Genomic DNA, 15036 nt, shown 5'->3' with positions numbered 1-15036 from the left:
CCCGAGGCTGGGGGCACCGGGCACAGTGGAGTGTAGGGGTAGCAGTCAGTAAGGTACTTAGACTCTCGAGAGATAAGAGGAGATGAAATAAAAAACAGGACGTTAATTAAGAAATACAAGAAAGAAATATTCAGAGATCAAAAGCAAACTCATAGAAATGAAAAATATGACCTTCTCAGTAGGTTTGGAAGATAAAGTTGAAATCATCCAGAAAAGAGAGCAAAAGACAAGGACACGGAAAATAGAGAAGTTAGAAGAACAGAGGGCCAATCTAGGAAGTCTTAGGCCTGAATAACAGGAATTGCAAGAAGAAGAGAGGAAGAAATCATAATTATAGTTTAAAAAATAATCCAGGGGGGCTTCCCTGGTGGCGCAGTGGTTGAGAGTCCGCCTGCCGCTGCAGGGGACACAGGTTTGTGCCCCGGTCCGGGAAGATCCCACATGCCGCGGAGCGGCTGGGCCCATGAGCCATGGCCACTGGGCCTGCGCGTCCAGAGCCTGTGCTCCCCAACGGGAGAGGCCACAACAGTGAGAGGGCCGCATACCACAAAAAATAATAATAATTTAAAAAAAAATTTAAAAATAATCCAAAGGTATTTTCCAGAAGTGAAGAATGTGAGTTTCTATATTGAAAGGGCCCACCGATCTCCTAATGCAATAGGAAAAATTAAACCTATGCCAGGACTCACCAGTAGTGAGTACTAGTGACAAATGCAGGGGACACGGGATTGAGCCGTGGTCCTGGAAGATCCCACATGCCGCGGAGCAACTAAACCCACGCGCCACAACTACTGAGCCTGCACTCTAGAGCCTGTGAGCCACAACTTCTGAGCCCACGTGCCACAACTACTGAAGCCCACGTGCCTAGAACCCGTGCTCCGCAACAAGAGAAGCCACCGCAATGAGAAACCCGCGCGCCACAACGAAGAGTAGCCCCCGCTCGCCACAACTAGAGAAAGCCCATGCGCAGCAACGAAGACCCAACGCAGCCAAAAATAAAAATTAATTAATCAATTAAAAAAATATATACGGACAGGAAAAGTACATACTAACTTTAGAATAGTATTACCTCTTTCCATACTTTTGTTAATTTGTAAAAACTTTTTACATGAGTTTCAGGTAACATGGTACCGTGAAAAGGGAGGGCTGCTTGTGTGCCCTTCAGGGGAAATGAACATCTTTGAAATATTGTATTCTCCCGTCTAGGAATATGGAATAACTTTCTACTCATTCAGGTCTTATGTAATTCGCTCATTATTAATAAACTTTTACATGGTTTTCCATTCCATTTTTTCACTGGAAAATCGTCTGCTCATCCTGTATTAAATAAGTTTTCGTGGCTTGGGAGAAGGAGTTTTCTTTCTGTTAGAGCCTAGTGACATGGAGGTTTTGGTATGTGTTTGAAGGTGTGTTGGTTTGTTGGCGCACTGACTTCGGCTGTTTTCTCCAGTGGTCTCAGGAGGGAGAACATCTGGCTCTTTCTAGGCCTGTGGATTTGGCATGTGTGACTCTGTTCTCTCCACATGTCTCTTACTTTCCCCACAAATCCCCTTTTAGCCCAGGCACACAGTAGGTACTCAGCATCCTTTAGAAAGTAGGCAGTGTCAGAAATGAAACCACGTGCAGCAAGTTGGTCAGTGGGACGGCACAGCAGTCAACTACTTTATTAACGCCATCTCGTGAGTGTTTACCTGGCCGGGGGGTGACGGGCCACATCTTCCTCTACAGGGTACTCAGGATGGTTTTTCTTCCCTTCTGTCGCAGGAAGATGCTGAAACTCTGTGGCGAGGCGGAGGACAAGCTGGCCCAGGGGCTGATTCATTTCGAATTGCAAGTCGAGAGAGACGTGATCGAGCCCCTGTTCCTGCTGGCTGAGGTCAGAAGCAGGAGTGAGGCTGGGCCCGCGTGAGCGGGGAGGGTGGAGTGGTGGGCTCTGGGGTCCTTCTGCTCTGGGCTATTTCTACCCCTCACCCCACTCTGGGGCACAGTGTTTCACTGGGGATCGTTCCTACCCGACTGCCTGGGGTTCCCCAGCCTGCTAGCCCTTTGAGCTGCGGGCTCCCCCCTTCTCCCACCCACCCCCTCCTCTGCTGGCATCCCCGTGGGTGAAGCTGCAAAGCTGGCGGCATCACCGCGTCCCCCGCAGGGTCTCTGCCCCATCTCCACCCCTGGCCTCCACCCATCTCAAGTCTTCGGTGAAATGAGCAGTGGAATCTAAAATAGGACACAAATGAACATAACTACGAAACAGAAACAGACTCACAGACATAGAGAACAGACTTGTGGTTGCCAGGGGGGAGGGGAAGGGATGGATTGGGAAGTTTGGGATTAACAGATGCAAACTATTATGTATAGAATGGGTAAACAACAGGGTCCTACTGTACAGCACAGGGAACTATATTCAATATCCTGTGATAAACCATACTGGAAAAGAATATAAAAAAAGAATGTGTGTGTATATATATATATATATATAACTGAATCACTTTGCTGTACAGCAGAAATTCACACAACACTGTAAATCAACTATACTTCAATTAAAAACTTAAAAAAAAAATGAACAGCAGCCCCTACTCACAAGGGCTGGGGACCCGTGTCCAAGACACTCTCTAAGGCCCCCTCACTGTTTCTGTTTACATAGGGCCCTTCTCTTTCTACTTTGAAGGACACTAAAGAAAACTGTTTTCTTAAGATGTAGCCTTAATGCCTATGTGACAGTTTTGCCAGCTTCAACCAAGTGAAATTTTATCAAGAAAGAAAATCACTGGGGGATGTTATTTGTCCTGAAGCCTGGACCTACTCCCAGTTCCCTTTGATTGATCGTACAAGCCTCCACGGTGCCGTAGGGATGGAGATGTTCCACGTCTGCACTGTTCGGTGGCCACTAACCACCTGTGACTACAGAGCTCTTGAAATGTGTTTAGTGCAAAGAAGGAACTAAATTTTTAATTCTGTTTTTGTTCTCTTGAATTTATGTATTTTTTTTTTGGCCGCGCCCAGCGGCATGGGGGATCTTGGTTCCCCGACCGGGGATTGAACCTGCGCCCCCTGCAGTGGAAGCGTGGAGTCTTAACCACGGGACTGCTAGGGAAGTCCATGTTCCTTTGTATTTGAAATGGCATAGCCACAGGTGCCCCAAGGCTACCGTATCGGGCAGCCTTGCCCTGGACCGTGTCTGGTTTCCTTTCTAGACCACTCCCAGCACCTCCCCATCCCCTGGTGCAATTTCTGGGACAGATGGATGGGTAAGTAATTACCGAAGTGCTTAGAAGTATTCAAGGAGAACGTTCTAGATATGGTGCTTTGATATGGACCAGCCCTCGACTTCTCAGATGCCGTCCTGGTACAGCCTAGACCATTCCTGAGAGGCCCTCTTACTCTCTAGAAAGGTGCTCTGGGGTCCCAGCCAAAGCCGCCGGCGAACTCAAGGGGACAGGTCTGAGCTGCGTGCTGAGGCTTGCTTTGCGTCTGGGCTCCGCGACGACCCCGGTGCCTGGGGACAATTGCCTGTCTTCCTACTGGAAGTCAGTGCCCTACTCATCGATGCCTGGAAGAGTGAATACAGAGCACCTCGTACAACACTGGACCATCCTCGCGTTTCTTCCTTTTAAATTCTCACATCCTGCCCCACTTTTGCCGGGCCTGCAAGCGACATCCTGCACTGGAATATTCACTTAAGTGACCTTTAGAAATAAAAGAGCGTCCACACACAGCCACCGTGGGAGAACTTATCCCTCAGTGAAGCCGTGGCGATGTTTCTTCATTATTTACTTTGGGAAAAAAACCTCCCTTCTATAGGAATATATCCTAATTGCATTCCGCATAGCATCTCAGGCCTCCTGAGGCCAGGTCTCCTCCTCCAGCTGTCTGTGTCGAATTAGGTCTGTGTGTCAGATCTACCTGCCTTTCTTCCCATGTCTGGCCCTTACGCAAGCAGAGAGATGTTTTTGCCGGCTGGGTGAGAGCGGGAGTGAGGCGGGCAGAAGCGAGCTGGGCGACCCAGGGTCTCTGAGATGGTCTGGCTTGACTCGGGACCTGACAGATTCCAGTGAAGAAAGAGCAGAGTTTAGCTCAGGAAAGGGAACCAAGAATTTCCTCTGAAAATGAGGATGGGGAGACCTCGAGCAAACTTGTTGGGAAGATATCATTAATTCTGTAAGAATCTGTCTTTTCTCGCAGACATAGAAAACAAACTTATGGTTTACCAAAGGGGACAGGGAAGGGAGGGATAAATTAGGAGTTGGGAATTAGCAGGTACACACTACCATATATAAAATAGATAGCCAAGAAGGCCCCACTGTATAGCACAGGGAACTCTATTCCGTATCTTGTAATAACCTATAATGGAAAAGAACCTGAAAAAGAATAGATATATATGTATAACCGAATCAATTTGCTGTACACCTGAAACATTTTAAATCAACTATACTTCAATTTAAAAACATTAAAAAAAAATCTGTCTTGGGCTTCAAATCAACTGTTTTTTTTTTTTTCTCTCCTGTACCCACAGGTGGAAATCCCAAATATCCAGAAACAGAGGAAACATCTAGCAAAGCTGGTGCTGGACATGGACTCTTCACGAACGAGGTGTGCTGGGATTTCTTTGCTTTCATTTCTGCTGCTTTGAAGGAGCTGTGATCACGTTTGAGGGGTAGGGTTTTGTGTGTGAGCGTTTTCATTCATTGAGTGTTTCTTGCACCCACCGTGTGTCAGGCGCTGGAGGTCCCGGGACCACGCTCTCATGGAGGCTACAGCCTGGTCTGGGAGTTAGATCTAGGCAAGAGAACACCCACGTGAGGCTGTTTCAGAAGCCGTAAGTCCTATGAAGAAGGGAGCACAGGGTAATTTTGGCAGGAGATGTGGAGAAGCGGGCTGCAGCTTTAGATAGGGTGAAGGAGAGAAGGCTTCTTTGAGGCGATGACACTTGATCTCATAAGAAGGAGGCAACCGTGCAAAGATCTGGTGCAGAACTGCCCGTGACAGCAGGAAGAGCAGATGCAAAGGTCCTGCGATGGGAATGAGGTTGACGTATTCAGGACACAGAATGAAGACCAGCGTGGCAGGGGTGGAAGGGACAAAGTGGGGAGTGGTAGGGACAGAGATCAGAGAGGCAGGTAGCGTGATGTGTCGTCCTGTTTACCCTGAGAGGAGTATTTCTGATTCTGGGGACCTGGTCTCCTTTTCCTGCAGTCGATGGTGTGACTGTGTCTTCTGCAGCCATTCTGTAACCCTGAGACCATCATGGGAGAAGTGCAGTTCCAACAGTGCTGCCCTTCCCCTGCTCCCTCCTCCAGAATCTACCAGGAGATTCCCATCCAGCAGGGGCATGCCATGGCCCTGCAGTGGCTTTGACTGTGGCCGTCATCAGTCATGGTTGTGTGTAAATGCCTTTTTATTTCTTCCAGTGGCATGTGTGCGTACGTGTGCACATTGAAACAGTGCAGACTCGTGAATAATAATACGGAAGGAACGTTTTGGTTCCACCTTTGGTCCTTTGTAGGTCAAGTTTAAGAATCTCCGCATCTTATTTTAATTTTCTTGAGAAAAAGAAACAAAGACAAAACTGGAAATACTTTGGCTGGGAGCTATAGGATAACGAGTCCCAAACCAGGAGTGAATGATGAGGTCCAAGATGCAGGTTGCCTGTTCTCTAGACCTGCGACCTTGGTCAAGTCACTGAACCTTCCAGAATAGTAGTCTCCTCACCTGTGCACAGACAGTAGCAACATTTGCAGTATTTGTGGGCCGACCTGGGAGGTTGTTTGGAGTGTCAGATGAGATCCTGTTTGTCACAGCACTTCCCAAGAGCTTTCCAAAAGGAAGCTGCTACTATAACTAGTTGAGGCACCAGAATTCTGCATTTGGATCAACAGAACGTATAGCACAGTCCCCCAAGACCAGAAATAAATCAGGCTAGATTAGCAGAGAAACAGAGTTTCTTTCTTCTTCTTTTTTATTGCGGTATAGTTGATTTACAGTGTTTTGGGTGTACAGCAAAGTAATTCAATTATACATTTCTATCTATCTATCATCTACTTTTTTCAGATTCTTTTCCATTATAGTTTATTACAAGATACTGAACATAGTTCCCTGTGCTCTACAGTAGGTCCATGTTGTTTATCCACCGTATATATCGTAGTGTGTATCTGTCAGCGTTTCTTTAATTCACCTAGTGTTTCCCAGTCCACCTGAATGATCTTTGACATCTGTGCCAACACACCTTGTGAAATGTCAATACATTTTTTCAAAATGAGTCTATTTAAAAGAGGAATCTTAACAGCACTACCATAAAGTGAAAGGCAGTGCCCTTAGCTACAAGTATCAGGTAAATGTGCAAGTGGACAGGATGAAAGTAGTGCCCGTGCTGTTAAGTTTTAGGTCCTGTTGCCTGTGGAAGGCTGTGATCCTGAAGTCTCCAGTTGCTGAAAAGGGAAGAGGAGGAAGAATTAGAAAGTGATTGAAGTTACTCTGACCCAGATCTGAGGCCCTCCCCCTAGGGCCCTTGGAGGAACAGGGAGAAGGTTGCGTCAGGCATAGTGGTGTGGTATGATTTCCTACAGTGTCCGTGCGCCACGTAAAATGCGTCCTGTAGCCCCAGTGTTCAAGTCCCACATCCCGGCGTCACGTAAGATGATGGCGGGTATGCTGCTTGTTCCACCATCCGGGGGACGGTGGACACCGGGCTCCTGGGTTTGCAGAGTCACTTCCTTCTGTGAGGACCTGGGTTTTAGCTCTGAGATCTCTTCTCTGCTTCTCTAAGGAACACCTTCATTCCCAGCCCAGAGCTTCTGCTCAGAGGGCTGGATGTTAGCATCAAAGCTTGTCATTGCCTTGTCCACTCACATATTTTCATTCAGCCCCCCTTAGGAGAGAGAGTTTCTCCCTGGTGACAGCCGCGGTCAACCTAGTTTTGTCTTATGTTTTTAATGGTGACACCAAGTGGTGCGTAGATTCTGAAACCACAGAGGAGTGTCATCAGGGACCTCTCTTCCATGATTTAACAAACTTCATGTCTTCAGCTCATCCTCTCTTGTGTATTGGGATTTGGTAAGGAAATAATCTACTACCCCCTCCAAGTTTTTATGCTTCTAACCTTTAACTTAGACCCTTGACAACTTTGGTTGTTTCTGAAGCCAACTCACCCCAACTTCTTGCCTTTTCCTCTAACCCTTCCCCTGAGCCACTGTTTCCCAAGATGGAGCAGTGAGCGTAAGACCAGATACTGTGCTACTGAAATGCAAATGTCACCAGCTACTCTTGGAGAAGCAGTTGGGTTCTCACTGCCCCCACCTCTGCCCCACCCCACTTCCCCATTTGGTCAGTCTGCATACATTAGGGTCTATTCCTTGTAGCATACTCCTTCTGAGCCGGGACCTCAAAAAGTGGAGGATGCCAAAGGCAGGGGAGTGGAGAAGACTGGGCTGAAGATGATGAAACAATAAGATGAAACAATAAATGTCCCACTAAAGCAACTTCCCTGTTTCGTTCCAAAACTTCTTCCGGACTCCTTGTCACCCTGAACTGACCTTGAGTTTGCCTTCTATACCCTTCTCCTGGTCTCTGAAACATCTTACCCTTATTTCTGGCCTTTTTCTTTCCATTAGCCTTTCCTTAAAGCTTGTATTCTGTCTTCACCATCCCCAAATCGTAGACTGATGGCATCTTTCCCAGAGAATGATGGGGTCGCCTCAGCTACCTTAGTGGGAAGAAATGAACTTTCTTCTCTTCAAACTTCAAAGCTCAAACTCTCCTTGGACAAGAAGCCTTATTTCTTCTCTTAACAGAGCAGAACGATTGTTGAGTTTACTTCTAAGAGCCTCTGAATGAGAAGATCATCCTTCCTCGAAATTCATGATTTTTAAAAATGTTTTAATTTTATTGGAGTATACTTGATTTACAATGTTGTGTTAGTTTCAGGTGTACAGCAAAGTGATTCAGTTATACATACACATATATTCATTGTTTTTTAGATTCTTTTTTCAGATAGGTTATCACAGAATATTGAGTAGAGCTCCCTGTGCTTATACAGTAGGTCCTTGTTGGTTATATATCTTATATATAGTCGTGTGTGTATGTTCATCCCAAGCTCCTGATTTATCCCTCCCCACCATGTTTCCCCTTTGATAACCATAAATTTGTTTTTGATACCTGTAAGTCTGTTTCCTTTTTGTAAATAAGTTCATTTGTATCTTTTTTAAAAATCAGATTCCACATATGAGTGATATCACATGATATTTGTCTTTCTCTGTCTGACTTACTTCCCTTAGTAGGATAATCTCTAGGTCCAACCATGTTGCTGCAAATGGCATTATTTCATTCTTTTTTAGGGCTGAGTAATATTCCATTGTATATATGTACCACATCTGCTTTATCCATTCCTCTGTCGATGGACATTTAGGTTGCTTCCATGTCTTGGCTATTGTAAATCGTGCTGCAATGAACACTGGGGTGCATGTGTCCTTTCAGATTATGGTTTTCTCTGGGTATATGCCCAGAAGTGGGATCGCTGGATCATATGGTAGCTCTATTTTCAGTTTTTTAAGGAACCTCCATACCGGTTATACCAATTTACATTCCCACCAATAGCGTGCAAGGGTTCCCTCGTCTCCACTCCCTCTCCAGCGTTTATTGTTTTTCGAAATTCATGATTAGTGGCACTTTTCCCAATTAGTTGCTACCTGTACAAATGTTTCCAAGTTTCCCTTGATATTTTGCTATTCGGTCTCCACAAAGGGACCATTTTGGGGGCATTTTGTCACTATTGTATAATATCAAAGTAGATTACTTATCCATTACAAGTAAAATTCCTTATAAATGGAGGGGAAAGGTGTATGTTTTTAAACTACCAGGACAGAATTGGGAGTGGGAGGGAATAAAGGGGAATAGGGAAGAAAAGAAAGAGATAACTTTGAAGAATGTCTTCATTTTAATATACATATATTAAGTGTAATTTGGATTTAAAAAAAAAACAAATCTAATCCAGATATATAAAACCCTAAAAATCAGCTGAGTGTTTGTGGCCCCTTTGTTTATTTTTTACACTTATATATTGGTGAGTTTTTTTTCCTTCAGATAGCATGAATGGGATGGTGGTTGTAGCTCCCTGATCTACCATAATCAACCGTGGAAGTGTGTTCATTATCTGAGATCTAAATTACAGCCGTGACATTTCATCTTTTATTTGACTAAGCCTGGGAGGTATTAGTTAAATATTTCCGTAGGGCAAACCATTATAAGAAAGAACTGCCCAGGAATTTTTACTAATCCTTATCTGTTAGTTTAGATTTTTTTTTTTTTTTAACATTTTGGAATAGAATATATCCTTTCTAATTTGGATGAGGAATCTTTCTCAGGACACACGTGTCCATCTCTGGAGCTTCAAGCCAGCTTGATGTCCTAAAGCCTTTTTAAGTAATTTTCACATGGGTGCGCTTTTTAAGTGACAGAGGATCCTTCATTTTGCTACTTTTTGCTAATAGCAAAGAGAACTAATGTCCCCTTTTTGGGTATTATAATGCCCCACTCTCTAATTTTTTCCTGCACGTAACACAAGAGGAAAGAAGAATTGTACAGAGAAGACACTTAGGGATTCAATTCTTGATTCTCAAAATGAGGGTAAAATCGCACTTTTTGCGTCTACGTTGGATGGACAGTCCGAGAGCCAGATGGAGCCCGCAGGCCTCTTTGGTTTGGTCCGTACGCAGTTGGCCTGCACGGTTCCAGAGGATGCTCTTTAATCTGTTGTCACGTTTCATCTGATGAGTTCACTTGACAGTTCGCAGCTTGTCAGTTTGAAACATCCAGCAACCTGTGGGCCACACTCCTCCTGCCTGGGCCCCATCAGCCCTGATCACCCTCCAGTGAACCCCCGCCAGGTCCCCGTCCCCTCCCTGTTCCTCCTGACTTCCCAAGACCGCAGCCAGGCATGGGCAGCCTTTGTCATCCTGATTACAGGATTGTTTTTCTTAGAGCTGAGAAACAGCTTTATATCTCCTGTCCCTGTCACAAGTAGGAAATAAAGGATTGGGTGGGCGAGGTTTTAAGATAATGACCCATTTGACTTATTTTTCCTACTTGCTGGGCCCTATAGGCTGTTGAGTTTACAGCCTCAGGGGGAGAGGCCCGCTGCTGTTCCCTGCTATAGCTACTAGCATCTTAGCATAATTAGAACCTTCTTTCAGGGCCTGCTTTGGGTAATTCCTTGATAATGACTTAGCAACCAGAAATATTTGTGCTTCCCCATTAAAGTTTCCCAAGGGGCTCCCTCAGAAGGCCAGTATTCTCTGCAGAGATAAAATGTTTAAGAAAATATAAATGAGGTGTTGCAGTGTGGATCAGAGGTTGCTTAGTGCTTACCAGTGGAGACTTTTGCTTCCACATTTGTTTTAATCTTACCCACTTGTCCTCTCACTTAGCACCCGTGATTGGCTTCAGCCAAGTAGGTGAATGTTTCGAAACTCACAGCCCTCAGGATAGGCAGGAAGCTAATAGGAATGGCATGGACCGTGCTTCAGGGGAAGCGGTGGTGAGGTCCTTTGGCCTGAGTGTTCAGAAGACAGTAGGGAGGATGATGGCAAATCGGGGAATCCTTGCTCTGTCTGAAGTGGCCGCTATCCTCAGCCTCCTTCAGTCCTGCCGCTTGGACATTGGAGCCCCCTTTCTCCTGGTCTGGTACTCGTTATCTCTCCTTTGGAATGAGGCTGTGTCGTTCCCTGGGTGATACTCATGACCAGCTATTTCTCTGCTTCCCACAGTGTCCCCAGGGCTTTCTCTACCTGTCTCACACCTCTCCTCTTTGTCTCCTCTTTCCCATCAGGTGGCAGCAGACTTCCAAGTCTTCGGGTTTGTCCAGCAGCTTACAGCCTGCAGGCGCCAAAGCGGATGCCCTCAGGGAGGAGATGGAGGAGTCTGCCAACAGAGTGGAGATTTGCAGGGTACCCAGCTCTTTGCTCCCCTCCACTGAGAAAGATGAGGAAGCCCTAAGGGAGTCCCTTTCTGTTGGCTGGAGGTCTGTGAAAGCCCTAACAGTGAGCCTCTGGTTGAATCAGCGTCCCCAGGCTTGCCTGCTGACACCTCCAAAGAGTCCTGCATGAGCCCTAAGAGTTGGGGCTTTCATGGTGACCTGGATGCGGGGGGACAGCAGTGCGTGATCACTGATATTCCTGCGTGGTAGGCCAGGAGGAAGTGGCCTCGGTTTCTCCACGAAGATTTTGTAAGTCATCTGAGCCCCAAATCATAGATTCTAGGCCACCCAGAACAGTTGAGAGTTTAGACAATAGATGAGCCTTGACTCCCTGTTGATATTACATTATTTTCTTGTTTACCTTTTACTGTTTCCTGAGTCACTTTATCAGTCCTTTGCTTCGCGGGAGACATACATGTATCTATGAAGTTGAAATGCTAGCCAAGGAGACACTTGCAGCAAAGAAAACCTTCCACTTGTCAGGAGAGGAGGACCTCGTTCTACAAAGTGTGCCTCTGCCCTCGGGAGTGATAGGTGCCCCTCATCACCCATCACCCATGTTCAAATGTTTCTCATCTACTTTCCCCACAAACGTTTTATGGGGCTTTGTCAGCAATACCCGTTCTTGATGCTCTGTGTATATGTACATCTGTATACCTGCAGATATGCCAGTTTTGGTTTGGATCTAAGGAACAAAAATACCACATTTCTAGAATTATGCTGGTATCTGTTGTCTTCCTAACATACAGTTTTACAGGAGAGTGGCCACTTAGCATGCATACATCTTTGTTCTTTGTGGCTTTATCGAGTCTTACCTTGTCCATCAGCTTCTGCTGTTATGACCACCCTGTACAGGTGATTCAGACCTTGCATTCAGGTGACATTCACAGTCAGATAGAATTTCTCTCTGGAGTTAGAAACATCAAAAATATCTCGAAAGGATTTGTTATCTCTCAGCCTCCAGTTCTATGGAGCCAAGCAAAGTTAGACCAATACTTCAGACGCAAGACTCATTGTGGGTAAAGCTGGTTTCTCATTTGAATTCCTGTGTCTATGGCAAAGATCTAGCTGGTGCTATTCGTGAAGAAGCACTCTTCTCTCATGTTGATTGCTCTTTTCCTCTGTGTCTTCTCTACCCATTTACCATGGGTTCATGTCCTTCGGTTAAATCTTGTTTCTTACAAAATTCCTTCTTCACTAGACACAGCAGGGTGATGTTAAGAGGGGCTGCTGGCGAGTTCTCTGGTAGCCTAGTGGTTAGGATTCCCGGCTTTCACTGCTGTGGCCTGGGTTCAATCCCTGGTTGGGGAACTGGGATCCCACAAGCCTCACGGAGTGGCCAGGAATGAAAAAAAAAAAAAAAAGTGGTGAGGGGAGCTGCTGAATGCAAATGTCCAAACGCATTAGAGTAAAAGTTTAATAGCTTCACTCAGTCTTGGGCAGCTTCTTACATAGGCTGTTTTTACCAAAAAATAGATTAAAATTCCTTTTCAGAGATTACAAAAGTATTGCATGTTCACCAAAACCAGTGGAAACAATTTGAAAATATATTAAGAAAACACCAATAATTCTTTCCCTTCCTACCCAGCAACCAACCAGCCAACCAACCCACCCCTCTGTTTGCAAAGGAGGTGACCAGTTTGCCTTTCTCAACAATATTTATTAAGATTTGTTGTGAACAATGTGCCCTGTGATGTGCCAAGTGGCCGTAAAAGTTATACGGATAAGGAAGTAAGTGTTAGAACCTGTTACCTAGCCTCCCACCCTTTTTTCTTTTTTATAATCATACAAATATGCCCTCATATATAGCATTTTTCTAGGTACTTGTTTTGTGTTTGTGTGTATGTGTGTGTTTATGAAACAGTCATGTTGTTTCTATTGGTCTATCACTTTTCTCAATTAATAGTACATCCTGGACATTTCTCCAGGTTAGTAGCTGTACATCTAACTTAGTCTTAATATTGTGCACAGTATTCCTTAGTAAGGAGGTATCTACCGTGATATATTTAGCTATTTTTCCTAGTGGTAGATACTCAAACTAATGTGTTTTGTTTCTTTGTATTTTGGCATCAACAAAAATGATATAATCAACATCGTTTTATGTATATTCTTATACACTGGTAACTTTTTTGCCCTATAGGATAGATCCCCAAAAGTGATATTTTTAGGTAGAAGACTGTGTATACTAGTTAAGTTTTAATAGGTATTGACAGTTTACTTCTCTCTCTTTTTTTTTTTAATTTATTTTATTTGTTTATTTTTGGCTGCGTTGGGTCTTCGTTGCTGCGCGCAGGCTTTCTCTAGTTGCGGCGAGCGGGGGCTACTCTTTGTTGCAGTGTGCGGGCTTCTCATTGCTGTGGCTTCTCTTGTTGCGGAGCACGGGCTCTGGGCATGAAGGCTTAAGTAGCTGTGGCTCGCGGGCTCTAGAGCACAGGCTGAGTAGTTGTGGCGCATGGGCTTAGTTGCTCCGTGGCATGTGGGATCTTCCCGGACCAGGGCTTGAACCCGTGTCCGCTGCATCGGCAGGCGGATTCTTAACCACTGCGCCACCAGGAAAGCTCCAGTTTACCTCTCTTAAAAGGAAACTGGGGCTTCCCTGGTGGCGCAGTGGTTGAGAGTCCGCCTGCCAATGCAGGGGACATGGGTTCGTGCCCCGGTCCAGGAAGATCCCACATGCCGCGGAGCGGCTGGGCCCGTGAGCCATGGCCACTGAGCCTGTGCATCCGGAGCCTGTGCTCCGCAACGGGAGAGGCCACAACAGTGAGAGGCCCGCGTACATCAAAAAAAAAAAAAAAAAAAAAAAGGAAACTGCAATTTATACTCCCACCACTAATAAACAGAATTGGACATTTCACTTTATCTTTCTCTGTAATGTATGTTTTTCCTGTTTTCAGTTTTTGCCCGTTCAGTGAGGGAAAAAAAGCTATCCCTATGTTATTGTAATTTTAATTTCCCAGGATGTTAGTGGTCCTAAGTATATCTTTGTGTTTTTACTGGGCATTCTTCCTATATTTCTAGACCTTCTTAGTTTGTCAAATTGTCTATTTGTATTGGCAGTCGGACCAGTATTTCTATTGTTTTTAATAGCAATTTGTGTAAGTTCTCTGTATAATTAGAGATATTAAACTTCCTTCTATCTGCTGTGCTGCAGGTACTTTTTCCAGTCTGCCGTTGTCTTTTGATTTTTGTTTATAGTGATGTCTGCCATTAAGCACTTGATCGTATACCTGTATTTCCTTTGTATGGGAGAAGACCCCAGGTGGTCCATCAGGCACCTTCCACCTCAAGGTTAAGAAATTTTTCTTCTTTAATTTTGTTTTAATGTCTTTAATGCATCTTATACACCTATTTTGTGCGTGTTAATATACCTGAAATTTATGTTTGTATGTGGCGTGCAGGAGAGATTTGGGTGTTTTCCCCCCATATGAAGAGGTAATTCATTCATTAGATAAGCCACCTCCCCCTGAAGTGAAATCCCATCATCTGACTCCTCAGCTTTATTTCTGGGCTCTGTATTCCATTCATCTGCTTGTCTGTTCCTGGGATAATACTGTGCAATGTCTCTTTTAATGACTTCATAGCAATTATAATATTCAATACCTCCCACCCTCTTTCATAGCTATCTTGTCTGGTCTGTGGCCTCTGTTTCATCATATGAACTGTAGGATGATCACATCCAGTGGATAAAACCACGCCTTGTGCTCTCAGCAGCTTTGTTTGTGTGCGGAGCCGATCCCCTTCAGAGCAGGCACTGATGTTTTCTCTAAAGTTCTCTTCTGACTCCTCTTTTATTTCTACTTCATTGGCTGCCAGCTGTTCTAAACATCCCCTGTGGTCCTCCTCCCTTCCCTTTCTGGGTTGCCCTAATTGGGTCACTTCCCCTTCTAGCTTCATGGCTTTGTATTCTCTCAGCTGGATCTCCTACACTGTGGCAGCCCAGCAAAAGGAAAGTTTGTGGGCTGGAGGTGAGCAAGGTGGCAGCCTGGTTTCCCTGTGTTTAGGCACAGCGAGGCCCAAGCAGAGCTCCCCAGACCTTTAGACCCAGAGAGCTTTGTTTTTTGGGTTTTTTTTAA

The 15036-nt window shown here is 45.1% G+C and overlaps 1 protein-coding gene across 7 annotated transcripts in view; it reads left to right on the top strand.

Annotated features, from left to right (window-relative positions):
- ARHGAP44 (Rho GTPase activating protein 44) overlaps positions 1-15036 on the top strand; it is a 141931-nt gene that overhangs the window by 86372 nt on the left and 40523 nt on the right. For all 7 annotated transcript variants that reach the window (XR_012328624.1, XR_012328625.1, XM_073797736.1 and 4 more), the window contains exons 5-7: positions 1765-1876; positions 4511-4587; positions 10817-10934. Coding sequence is in view for 5 of the 7 variants with exons in the window: in XM_073797736.1 (XP_073653837.1) it covers positions 1765-1876; positions 4511-4587; positions 10817-10934 (307 nt within the window). In the remaining 2 variants the exon portion in view is untranslated. The remainder of the gene's footprint in view (positions 1-1764; positions 1877-4510; positions 4588-10816; positions 10935-15036) is intronic.

Source organism: Tursiops truncatus, chromosome 20, assembly GCF_011762595.2.
Source record: "Tursiops truncatus isolate mTurTru1 chromosome 20, mTurTru1.mat.Y, whole genome shotgun sequence".
In the NCBI taxonomy this organism is placed as follows: domain Eukaryota; kingdom Metazoa; phylum Chordata; class Mammalia; order Artiodactyla; family Delphinidae; genus Tursiops; species Tursiops truncatus.
Note: the sequence above shows the minus strand (reverse complement) of the source record. Positions and strands in the feature narration are given on the sequence as shown.